Genomic DNA, 13,717 nt, shown 5'->3' with positions numbered 1-13,717 from the left:
CACTCTACCATGATGTATCACTAGTTTGACAGATTCATCTCTTCCAAGCTCAAAAATGTCTTGAGCACATTCCACTTTATTGATAAAATGGGGTAACTGAATAGATTGATGCATTCTAACCCTGAAGAAAGCAAGATTATAGTGCTTCTGGTGGTAGAGCAGGCGGCCCTTAGCAACGGCGCCACCCCGCAAGTGGACAGTAACCTGAAACAACGGTAGTAAGAGAATGGCTACCAATAAAGACCAACTGCTGATCATAACAATCCTTTCGACAATACTTGTAATGTTTTTTTTTAATGTTTCTAGACAATAACAACATAATCCATGCAATTTGCAACTAGCTATGATACGTGCCACCATAGTAGATAACTTGAGAGTTGAGACAGAACAAACCAAAGGTTATTAATAGATTATTACCTTGACATCGAAGCATACTCATCTTTGCATAACCAAGCATCCGGTGATGGGCGCTTTGTGCGAATCGGATGTGCGATCGTCACAACGGTACCAGTTCTCTTCTCGCTATCCAAATCAATCCAGAAACCAGAACACCATGCTAGCGGCTCACCATCTGCAATTTCACGCATATATTAGTAATAAGAAACATAAAGTTTCCACAAAAATAGCCAAATTAGATGAGATGGGATGTTATTATACCGAATGATGATGAAAGCCCAACAATAAATTGAGCAGCACGAAGCACTATCTTCTTCGAAGATTCACGGATGTGAAGAAGTGTTGGATCATTAACCAGGCAATTTGGAGGTGTAAGCTCACAAAGCATGGGCATTTTCATCTGGCGTGCTACAAGAAGACCAACACACACAAAGTAAACAACAATATGCACAAAAAAAATGCAGCATTGCAAGGATGATGCGTTGCGGTATTGCACTACAAATCTACATTGGACTTTCCAGGATATGCCTTATGCCCCCACATATGCCCGTCAAGATGTGGTCTCGGTGACACATGGAATGGAGTGGCATGCCATCAAACTCTACTTGGTGGAATCATAGTTCTTCAGTGTTTTTTCTTTATCATTTTTTGTAAATATTGTAATGTAACCTAAAACAATGTCAATGAAGCCATATCCTGAAAAAAAAACTTGGTGGAATGAACATATCCTGAAATTTCTATGTTTTTTTGTAAATTTCGATTTTTGGACTTCAAAATGATCAGTAGCACTATCTTCTGCTGGTTAGATGGTATATGATGAGTAAAGAAACTTCAAAATATGACTGAAGATCGAGGGACTTGAATCGCTAACCTATTTTCGCGTAGTACTCCTCTTGCATATCCCTATACTTGTCGGATATCGCACTGTCGATGGGTTTGCTTATTTCAGTGCCATCAGGCATGTAAGGCTCCCGAAGCGGAGAGCTGACTGCCGAGGACGAGGAGCAGGAGCCATCATCCTCATCCTTCCCCCTATTTCTCTTCTTGGCCTTCTTCTCCAACCAATCCTGCCTACTTTTCCTTTTCTTGGAGGACCTCACCGATGATACTCGCCGGCTAATCCCATCAAGCTTGGCCTTTTTCCTTTTCCCGCAGCCCTCCGATGGCAATCGCTCGCCGCTCCCATCAAGCTTGGTCCTTGCCGATTTGGAGCGCGAAGATTGCTGCTGCTCGCGCCCCCTCGACCGGGTCGTCATCCCGAACATGGCGGCGGCGGAGTCCCACCCCTGTTCCGCTTCCTGCCCACTGCGGAGCGCGGGTCCTGGATCCGGGCCCCTCCCCCTCTCGTGTGCCGGCAAGCGGCCCCTCTGGCCCGGTGATTCGGTAGGGGCGTGCAGAAAGTTGGCAAACGTCGGCGCTCTCAGGATCGCCGGGGACGGGAGGGGTGAAGTGGATTCTCCCCCGCGGTGAACGGTGGTCGGCGGCCTGGACCGGCACGTTCAAGCTTTCGAGCGGGTTTGTTTTCTCTACCCCTACCTTTTGGTCTAGGTCGAATTTTAGAAATCTAACTAAATTTATACTCCGTAGAAAAGAGTTTCAAAATATATGACATCAAATCTGCATATTATAAAAGTGCATGTCAAGACAAATCTGGTAATATTAAGTGTCATAACTGTTGTTACTTTATCTTCATAAAATTAGTCAAATCTTCTTATTCGTGGATGAAGAAATTGTTTTTTATTATTCTTTTTTCTCTAGTAAGTATGCCCAAGTTCTCCGCAACCATCTTTGGCTACGAAGGCCTCGTTCGGAGCGCCAAGAGGATGGATTGTATGCATGAGAAATTGTTGTTACTTTTTTATTATTCTTTTTTTTCTCTAGTAAGTATGCCCAAGTTCTCCGTAACCATCTTCGGCTACGAAGGCCTTGTTTGGAGCACCGAGACGATGGATTGTATGCAGGAGAAGGTTTTTAAATATGCTTGAACATCAATGAAAAGTATTACAATATGCTCCTCTTACTTATAAAGATGACAAACTTAATTGTGCTAGACTTTTATTTTTCTCACCAAAAGGAAAAGTGACACAACAACGAAATATCATGTTAATCGGTGAAAACTCGCGCGGGGAGGCTCCGGAGGGCACCCAGCCCTAATAGAACCTCCCCAGATCCCGACCACTCCTGGCCGCAGAAGATGGAGGGCATGGCGGGGCGTCCCCTAGAACTCGCATGCACGTTGAGAGGCGGCGGTTCTAGGGGTCGCATGGGGCGGCGCGGCGGCCCGTTAGCGGGTGCTGTGGCACGAGTTCGGCAAGGAGATGGTGCAGTGGAGGTTTAGGAGACGTCGAAGAAGACTCGGGAGGCATCGATAACAGTTGCGAGCTAGGCAGCGCTTCACGTGTGGCGCGGGCCCGTTCTGGGCCTGCTCTAGGATGTAGCGCGCTCTAGAGTAGGCAAGGTGGCAGCCAAGGGATCCGATGGGGGAGGCAGGCTGTGGCGGCGGTGTCCGGCCTGCGTGTGTGTTCTGGTCGGGTCGGGGCACCAAAGGCCCTACGGCGTGGGGCTTCGGTGGAGCTGGGCGGCTGCCCCAGGATCTCGGTGGTGGCTCCTATGCGGCGGTGGCGCTGTTGCTGCGCAGGAGGTGTGTTTCAGCGGGGTGCGGGCTGGCGGCTGATGCCCACAAGTATAGGGGATCACTAAAATCTTCGATGAGAAGTATTACCCAAATTTATAGTTCGACTCAAGGGGAACACAAGAATACCAATAAGACTTTAGCAATTGAGACGTCTTTCTCAACCACATCTATATCAATAAATTCACAAAGCAAGTGGTGATTTTGTAGCAGTTGATTTAAAGCAGTAAAGACAAGTAGTAAACAATAGCAGCAAATTTCTAGTTTTCACCAAAAGTAGCAATGTGGAACTTTCAATAACTAACCAAAAGTAGCAATGTGGAACTTTCAATAACTAAATGCGTAGGCATGAGGTAGTAGTGAGGTGTTCTATGATATTTATCATATAATATAATCCGACTAGCAAAGCATCCATCTCTAATTCAGTTATGTGTAGGTGTGTGATCCAAATATAGTTATGCATACTAACAAAGAGAATCTGCATAACATCTTTTATCCTGCTTGCCCATTTTACCGGGGCCAACTTAAAACTACAAGCAATTAAGGTCTATCATTACGAATAACCATGAACACAAAATATCCTCGAACTATCACATATTCCTCTGGTTTTTCCTATCTATCACCTTAGGGATTCGCAGGTTTAACATAATAATAAGTAATACATCTTGCAAATAGATACAAACCTCATATATATGATAAAGCAATATAGGTTCAGTACTGAAATCATGTCACTCGGATCCTAGTAATAAGCATTAAACATAGCAAAGGTGTACGAACACTCATACATGAATATATCCTCAAGGAAAATACCTCAAATCTCGATACATATGGATGATTTGCATGATCAATCTCATCCAAACCCCATCCACCTCTTAGGCCTACATAGAACTACTCACTCATGGTGATAGAGAGTGAGCCCATGGTTGTTGGTGATGATGTTGGTGGTGGTGATGATGAAGAAGAAGCCCTCGAAATCCCTCTCTTCGGGGTGGAGTGCAGGATTAATCTCACCCCTGAAACGAAGATCGTGGGCTCCGCAGTGCTCTGTTTCGCGAAACGCTTTATGCTGGAAGGGTAGGTTTTAGGGTATATAAGGCATCACGTGAAGGGGGTGAGACGATGATCGAGGGCTAAAAGGGCCTTGGTGGCGCGCCCAGGGCAGGGGTGCGCCACTCAGGCTCGTTTGGGCCTCGTGGCCCCTCTCGTCTGGTCCAAAGCTCCAAGTTCCTTCTTTTGGTGAAAAACTTCCCTCGTATTTTCCCCGATTTTATTTCTAGCGAAAACATACAGAAAGAAGACTTTTGCTAAAAAAATGTGTTATATTCAACAGTTTTATCCAAACATGGTGAGATTCTGGAGCAAATCTTTGAGCATAGTGATTGGAAAAGTAGATACGTTTGAGATGTATAGTTGCACTTCACTTCGTCTTGTTGTCCAGCTGCGCGGGGATATTTAGGCTCAATTGCTCCAGGCGAAAGCCTGACCGCGCGGCGTTCGTGGATGTCGCCATCCTCCTTGGGGGAGGTCGTATAGCTCTCCAACCTTCGTTATCCTCTGGTTCACATCTTCGGGTGAAATCCTAGATCTCACGTTGCGAGATCGGACGATGGCATTGTTTCATCATCATTTCCCCTCTTGAGGGCGTCGTCTTGAAGTTGGTGATCCCCTTCACGCACTCCGGTGGGCTGGACACACAAGGCATCTAGGCTGACAGGAGGTCAATCGGAGGTGTGGGAGTTCCGGGTGGAGGCATGTGAGGCAACGATAATGGTGATGATCAAGGTTTTGTTGCGGAAAGACCATGTTAGTCAGCTCCGTTTCGGCGTGTCCGAATGTCTTCGTGTTGGTCTCCTCTTGCTGTGAGATCGAAGCTGCCTTTGGGCGGTGTACGATGACCTTCAAGGGGCGATTCAGTGAAGTTTCTATTCGGCGCAGGTCTTGCGCATCTCCTCTTCGGGGCTCGTCTTCAAAATCGAAACTGTCGGCCTCTTCTTGAAGACCCATCTGTTCGGCATAGACCACGTCGAGCTTCACGTTTGTGTAGCTTTTGTGGGTAGCCAGGGTGGCTAGATGTGCCCCTTGTGGCGGAATGTGGGGGATTGTGGGTGTGGCCTTGGCCCTGTTGTTGTTGGTTTTCGCCCGATTTTCTCCTACAAACTGGGCACCTTCTGCTTAATTAGTGGATGCAGCAAAGCTTTTGCCTCCGTTTAAAAAAAAGGTGAAAAACATGTCCAACTTTTTGGAAAAAACACATGAAAGATAAGAATAAATCCTAAAAAAGGGACAGATGCAATAAGCAATGATAGTACTACTAAAGAAGAGAGTGCATAGAAGAAGAAAATGAAGTAAAAAAAAAGGAAAAACGCTCCAAAGCTTGAACGTGCCGGTCCAGGACTCCATGTGGAGGTAGAGGTATGCAGCCCACTTCGACTTGGGAGTGAATCCAATTCACCCCTCGTACTAATTTCTCGGTCTCAAAAATAAAAATCTACTAATCTCTTCCCGCAGCGTACATGAAAACCTGCTCGAGAGGAAGAACGCGGTCGACGGCGCTTCTGGAATCCAAGATAACCCCTGCTGTGCCCCGCCGCAGCAACCGGAACAGGTGAGGGAGCTATACCACCGCAGTTCGCAGCCATGTCCACGATGTCGACCCGGTCGAGAGGGCGCGCGCAGCAGCCATCTCCGGGCTCCCAGTCCGCACGAGCACCATCGGAGCGGTCCAAGAAAGGGAAAAGGACAAAGCCTGCTAGCACCAGCCAGGATAGGGCGGAGAGGGAGCCGAAGAAGAGGAATCTAAGTAGGAGGGAGGAGGAGGAGGACGACCACGACTCCTGCTCCTCTGCAGTCAGCTCTCCCCTCCGCGAGCCGTACATGCCTGCAGTGGAAGTCGAACGGTATCCTGATGGCACACTGATACGTAGACCAGTCGACAAGGAGATATCCAGCGCCTATAACCACATGAAAGCGATCTACTACGAAAAATAGGTTTGCGATTGAAGTCCCCTCGATCTCTCAGTCAAGTTTTGAAGTTCCTTTTCCCCGTCCTATACCATGCATCTAGAACCAACAGAAGAGTACCAGATCACTTTAAAGTTTAGATATCTATAAAATTTACAAAACATGGGATCTAGGAAAACGTTACTGATGACCCACAAGTATAGGGGATCGCAACAGTCTTCGAGGGAAGTAAAACCCAAATTTATTGATTCGACACAAGGGGAGGTAAAGAATACTTATAAGCCTTAACAACTGAGTTGTCAATTCAGCTGCACCTGGAAAAGCACTAGCAACAAGGGTGATGTGAAAGTAGCAGTGATATGAGAACAATAGTAACAGTAACACAGCAGCGGTAATAGCAATATGAGAGCAATGGCACCAGAAAACAGTTGACATGTAGAACATGTATATGATGATGAAAGATGGACCGGGGTTCCCAGCTATCTACACTAGTGGTAACTCTCCAATAACAAGTGTTGGGTGAACAAATTACAGTCGGGCAATTGATAGGATTGAAATAGCATTCAGACAGAATATCAAGATCATTAATCATGTAGGCATGTTTTCCAATAATAGTCGTACGTGCTCGCAATGAGAAACTTGCACAACATCTTTTGTCCTACCAGCCGGTGGCAGCCGGGCCTCAAGGGAAACTACTTGGATATTAAGGTACTCCTTTTAATAGAGCACCGGAGCAAAGCATTAACACTCCGTGAAAACATGTGTCCCTCACATCACCGCCATCCCCTCCGGTTGTCCCGATTTCGTCACTTCGGGGCCTTTGGTTCCGGACAGTGACATGTGCATACAACTTGTAGATACAATCTAAGCAATAAGTATAGAGCTCAAATCTAAGATCATGCCACTCGGGCCCTAGTGACAAGCATTAAGCATAACAAGATTGCAGCAACAATAACTTCATAAACTTTGTAGATAGACAATCATAATGTAACAATCCATCGGATCCCGACAAACACAACACCGATTACATCAGATGAATCTCAATCATGTAAGGCAGCTCATGAGATCATTGTATTGAAGTACATGGGGGAGAGAATACCAACTAGCTACAGCTAGAACCCGTAGTCCATGGGGGAACTACTCACGGAGCATGGTGGAGGCGATGGCGTTGATGGAGATGGCTTCCGGGGGCACTTCCCCGTCCCGGCACGGTGCCGGGACGAGACTTCTGTCCCCCGAATTGGAGTTTCGCGATGGCGGCGGCGCCCCTGGAGTCTTTCTGGAGTTTCGTCAAGTGGTACGGTGTTTTTAGGTCGAAAGGGATTTTATAGGCGAAGAGGCGGCGCAGGGGGGCACCTGAGGGCGCCACACCATAGGCCGGCGCGGGCCCAGGCCAGGCCGCGCCGCCCTATGGTCTGGTGGCCCTCTGGCCCCTCTCCGACTCTTCTTCGGTGTTCTGGATGCTTCCGGGAAAAATAGGAGGTTTGGTCTTCGTTTCGTCGAATTCCGAGAATATTGCCCGAACAGCCTTTCCGGAACCAAAAACAGCGAGAAAACGAGAACCGGCACTGTGGCATCTTGTTAATAGGTTAGTTCCGGAAAATGCATGAAATCATCATAAAGTGCAAGCAAAACATGTAAGTATTGTCATAAAACAAGCATGGAACGACAGAAATTATGGATACGTCGGGGACGTATCAGCATCCCCAAGCTTAGTTCCTGCTCGTCCCGAGCAAGTAAACGATAAAAAGAATAATTTCTGTAGTGACATGCTACTTACATAACCTTGATCATACTATTACAAAGCATATGAAATGAATGAAGTGACTCAAGGCAATGATCTATAGTTGCTAACAAATAGATAACATATGGCAAAACTTTTCATGAAGAGTACTTTCAAGACAAGTATCAAAAGTTTTGCACAAGAGTTAACTCATAAAGCAATAAGTTCAAAGTAAAGGCATCGAAGCAACACAAAGGAAGATATAAGTTTCAGCGGTTGCTTTCAACTTGTAACATGCATATCTCATGGATAATTGTCAACACAAAGTAATATGATGAATGCAAATATGCAAGTATGTAAGAATCAATGCACAGTTGACACAAGTGTTTGCTTCTAAGGTGGAAGGAAGTAGGTAAACTGACTCAACATAAAGTAAAAGAATGGTCCTTCAAAGAGGAAAGCATTGATTGCTATATTTGTGCTAGAGCTTTGGTTTTGAAAACATATAGAGAGAATAAAAGTAAAGTTTTGAGAGGTGTTTGTTGTTGTCAACGAATGGTAGTGGGCACTCTAACCCCCTTGCTATACAAACCTTCAAGAGCGGCTCCCATGAATTATTTTTATTTTTGGGTGGCACTCCTTCCAACCTTTCTTTCACAAACCATGGCTAACCGAATCCTCGGGTGCCTGCCAACAATCTCATACCATGAAGGAGTGCCCTTTTATTTTAGTTTTATTATGATGACACTCCTCCCCACCTTTGCTTACACAAGCCATGGCTGACCGAATCCTTCCGGTGCCGTCCAACAATCACATACCATGGAGGAGTGTCTATTTTGGTTAATTAATTTGGGACTGGGAATCCCATTGCCAGCTCTTTTTGCAAAATTATTGGATAAGCGGATGAAGCCACTAGTCCATTGGTGAAAGTTGCCCAACAAGATTGAAAGATAAACACCACATACTTCCTCATGAGCTATAAAACATTGACAAAAATTGAGAAGCATTTTGAATTGTTTAAAGGTAGCACTCAAGCAATTTACTTTGGAATGGCAGGAAATACCACATAGTAGGTAGGTATGGTGGACACAAATGGTATGGTTGGCTCAAGTATTTTTGATGCATGAGAAGTATTCCCTCTCGATACAAGGCTTAGGCTAGCAAGGCTATTTGAAGCAAACACAAGTATGAACTAGTACAGCAAAACTTACATAAGAACATATTGCAAGCATTATAATACTCTACACTGTCTTCCTTGTTGCTCAAACACTTTTACCAGAAAATATCTAAACCTTAAGAGAGATCAATTATGCAAACCAATTTCAACAAGCTCTACAGTAGTTCTCCACTAATAGGCTTAGACTACATGAAAAAACTTAATCATGATCTACTTGAGAGCTCAAAACAATTGCCGAGTGTCAAATTATCCAAGACATATGAGGCATTTTCCTTTTCCAACCAAATAAGTATTGTAGCTTCCAACTTTTATCATTGAACATTAAAAGTAAAACGAAGAACAAGTGTTCATATGAAAAAGCGGAGCGTGTATCTCTCCCACACAAGGATTGCTAGGATCCGAACTTATTCAAACATAAATAAAAATAAAAGCACACAGACGCTCCAAGTAAAGCACATATGATGTGACCGAATAAAAATATAGTTTCAGGGGAGGAAACCTGATAAGTTGATGAAGAAGGGGATGCCTTGGGCATCCCCAAGCTTAGACGCTTGAGTCTTCTTGAAATATGCAGGGATGAACCACGGGGGCATCCCCAAGCTTAGACTTTTCACTCTTCTTGATCATATATCATCCTCCTCTCTTGACCCTTGAAAACTTCTTTCACACCAAACTTCTCATAAACTTCATTAGAGGGGTTAGTACTCAAAAAAATTGAATCCACCTTGGTCATGTAGTGGCACATTGCAAGAACTCAATAAAACATTAGCTACAGCCCTCTACGTCTAGAAAACCTCGCTTAAAGTCCACAGGAGACAATGCAAAAAACAGAGACAGAATCTGCCAAAACAGAACAGCCAGTAAAGACGAATTTTAATAAAATACTTCCGTTGCTCAAATCAGAAAAATCAAAACTAATGAAAGTTGCGTACATATCTGAGGAACACGCACGTAAATTGGCATATTTTTCTGAGTTACCTACAGAGAAAACAGCCCAGATTCGTGACAGATAGAAATCTGTTTCTGCGCAGAAATCCAAATCTAGTATCAACCTTCGATTAGAGGCTTCACTTGGCACAACAAAACACAAAACTAAGATAAGGAGAGGTTGCTACAGTAGTAAACAACTTCCAAGACTCAAATATAAAACAAAGTACTGTAGCAAAATAACACATGGGTTATCTCCCAAGAAGTTGCTTTCTTTATAGCCATTAAGATGGGCTCAGCAGTTTTAATGATGCACTCGCAGAAAGTAGTATTTGAAGCAAAAGAGAGCATCAAGAGGCAAATCCAAAACACATTTAAGTCTAACATGCTTCCTATGCATAGGAATCTTGTAAATAAACAAGTTCATGAAAAGCAAAGTAACAAGCATAGGAAGACGTAACAAGTGTAACTTCAAAATTTTAAGCACATAGAGAGGTGTATTAGTACCATGAAAATTTCTACCACCATATTTTCCTCTATCATAATAATTTTCAGTAGCTTCATGAACAAACTCAACAATATAACTATCACATGCAGCATACTTTCCATGATTTCCAAACACATAATTTTTATCAAGTTCAAGAATAGCGGAATTAAAACTTTCAAACTTACTTTTATTAATAATATAACAAGGTAGTTGATCAATCTCAATAGATATGGGACTCATAGAATAAGTCAAGAATTCTCCAATCCCATTTTTATTAGTAGTACAATTAATACTATCAAGTAACATAGGACCATCATCTAGAGCTTTATCATAAACATTTGCCAAGCAAAATTCTTTAGTACCATGCATTTCGACATCAGGCACAAACAAAGCATTATCATAAGATTTATCAAAGTAGCATGGATTATCATATATAACAGTAGCATAATTATTCTCACAAGTATTACTCATAGGTACTATTTCAAGAGAATCCACAGGAACATAACATTCAACCTCTTCCGGTAAGCATGGAGGACAATCAAATAGTGTAAGAGATAAAGAGTTACTCTCATTAGAAGGTTGACATGGGTAGCTAATCCATTCTTCCTCCTTTTGTTCGTCGCTCTCCTCTTCTTTTTCATCCAATGAGCTTTCAGGTTCATCAATTTCCTCCTCTTTTTCATCCAATGAGCTTCCAGGTTCATCAATTCCTTCTTCCACAGGTTCCTGCAAATTGTGAGTGCATTCTTGTGCATTAATGTGTCTCTCTTTATAATCAAGGATATAAGGATTCCTACTGTAGCATTCTATGCAAGAATTAAGGATAGTAGAGACATAATCTTTAAGGCCCTTACAAACAACACAAGTTTCATAATTCTCAACCATGAAGGATTCTATCTCGGAGGCTCCCATAAATAAGACAAATTGTTCTACCTCTTCGAACCCATAATGAATATAGCAATTCCGATTATAGTTCTTAATTAAAAATTCCTCACTAAAGCCACATTGAAATTTAAGATGTTTAGTATCCTGTTGAGAGCAACAGTTTATATTATGGCGTTCAAGCAAGATTTTAGCAATTGTATTCAATTTTTCTATCATAGCACTCATTATTTTACCAGTTCTTGATTCTCTATAATTATTATAACATTCTATAAGCTCCAAGTAGGTTGTAGGTTCTCCCATAACAGCAGTTTTTAATTTTTAGATTTTCAAATTTTTATGGATTTTTGGGTATATGAGACAAATAAAACAAGACAAAAAGTAACTAGGCAAAAGTAAACTAAGCAAAATAATACTAGACAGAAATAAACTAAGCACAAATAAACTAGACAAAAGTAAACTAAGCAAAATAAAATAAGACAAAATAAAAACAGAGATAGAGGTAGAGTGTACTCCCCAGGTGAACTTATGAGTAGAGCTATGCCTCCCCGGCAACGGCGCTAGAAAATAGTCTTGATGACCCACAAGTATAGGGGATCGCAACAGTCTTCGAGGGAAGTAAAACCCAAATTTATTGATTCGACACAAGGGGAGGTAAAGAATACTTATAAGCCTTAACAACTGAGTTGTCAATTCAGCTGCACCTGGAAAAGCACTAGCAACAAGGGTGATGTGAAAATAGCAGTGATATGAGAACAATAGTAACAGTAACACAGCAGCGGTAATAGCAATATGAGAGCAATGGCACCAGAAAACAGTTGACATGTAGAACAGGTATATGATGATGAAAGATGGACCGGGGTTCCCAGCTATCTACACTAGTGGTAACTCTCCAATAACAAGTGTTGGGTGAACAAATTACGATCGGGCAATTGATAGGATTGAAATAGCATTAAGACAGAATATCAAGATCATTAATCATGTAGGCATGTTTTCCAATAATAGTCGTACGTGCTCGCAATGAGAAACTTGCACAACATCTTTTGTCCTACCAGCCGGTGGCAGCCGGGCCTCAAGGGAAACTACTGGATATTAAGGTACTCCTTTTAATAGAGCACCGGAGCAAAGCATTAACACTCCGTGAAAACATGTGTCCCTCACATCACCGCCATCCCCTCCGGTTGTCCCGATTTCTGTCACTTCGGGGCCTTTGGTTCCGGACCGTGACATGTGCATACAACTTGTAGATACAATCTAAGCAATAAGTATAGAGCTCAAATCTAAGATCATGCCACTCGGGCCCTAGTGACAAGCATTAAGCATAACAAGATTGCAGCAACAATAACTTCATAAACTTTGTAGATAGACAATCATAATGTAACAATCCATCGGATCCCGACAAACACAACACCGATTACATCAGATGAATCTCAATCATGTAAGGCAGCTCATGAGATCATTGTATTGAAGTACATGGGGGAGAGAATACCAACTAGCTACAGCTAGAACCCGTAGTCCATGGGGGAACTACTCACGGAGCATGGTGGAGGCGATGGCGTTGATGGAGATGGCTTCCGGGGGCACTTCCCCGTCCCGGCACGGTGCCGGGACAGAGACTTCTGTCCCCCGAATTGGAGTTTCGCGATGGCGGCGGCGCCCCTGGAGTCTTTCTGGAGTTTCGTCAAGTGGTACGGTGTTTTTAGGTCGAAAGGGATTTTATAGGCGAAGAGGCGGCGCAGGGGGGCACCTGGGGGCGCCACACCATAGGCCGGCGCGGGCCCAGGCCAGGCCGCGCCGCCCTATGGTCTGGTGGCCCTCTGGCCCCTCTCCGACTCTTCTTCGGTGTTCTGGATGCTTCCGGGAAAAATAGGAGGTTTGGTCTTCGTTTCGTCGAATTCCGAGAATATTGCCCGAACAGCCTTTCTGGAACCAAAAACAGCAGAAAACAGGAACTGGCACTGTGGCATCTTGTTAATAGGTTAGTTCCGGAAAATGCATGAAATCATCATAAAGTGCAAGCAAAACATGTAAGTATTGTCATAAAACAAGCATGGAACGACAGAAATTATGGATACGTCGGGGACGTATCAGTTACCAATGGATATGCCACTCCACCAAGTTGAGTTTGGGGATATTCCACTCCATGTCTCACTAGGATCACATGTCATGTCAACGAACATATGTGAAGCATAGCCTGAAGGTTAAGTTCTACATATCCTGAAAACCCCATTGTACTGAGACATCACAAGCATCATCCTTGCAATGCCTTTTTTTTTTGCATACTGGTGTTTACTTTGTGTGTCTTGGCCTTCTCCTAGAAGGCCAGATGAAAATGCCAACGCTTATTCCGGATACAACTCCAAATTGTCTGGATAATGATCCAACGCTTCTTCACATCCGTGAATCTGCAAAGAAGATAGTGCTTCGTGTCGCTCAATTTATTGTTGGGCTTTCATCATTATTCGGTATAATAACATCCCATCTCATCTGATTTGGTTATTGTTGTGGAAACTTTATGTTTCTTACTAATAT

At 43.5% G+C, this 13,717-nt stretch overlaps 1 protein-coding gene across 1 annotated transcript; it reads right to left on the bottom strand.

Moving 5' to 3' along the window:
* Window positions 1–413: 413 nt before the first annotated feature.
* Window positions 414–1,652, bottom strand: LOC124662848. The gene is made up of 3 exons (XM_047200635.1): window positions 1,268–1,652; window positions 658–804; window positions 414–571 (listed from the first exon to the last, which is right to left on the bottom strand). Exons 1-3 carry the CDS (start codon window positions 1,650–1,652, stop codon window positions 414–416), a joined length of 690 nt encoding a protein of 229 aa, XP_047056591.1.
* Window positions 1,653–13,717: the final 12,065 nt, after the last annotated feature.

This window comes from Lolium rigidum, chromosome 6 (assembly GCF_022539505.1).
Source record: "Lolium rigidum isolate FL_2022 chromosome 6, APGP_CSIRO_Lrig_0.1, whole genome shotgun sequence".
NCBI classification, from domain to species: domain Eukaryota; kingdom Viridiplantae; phylum Streptophyta; class Magnoliopsida; order Poales; family Poaceae; genus Lolium; species Lolium rigidum.
This window is presented reverse-complemented; position numbering and strand designations above follow the sequence as displayed.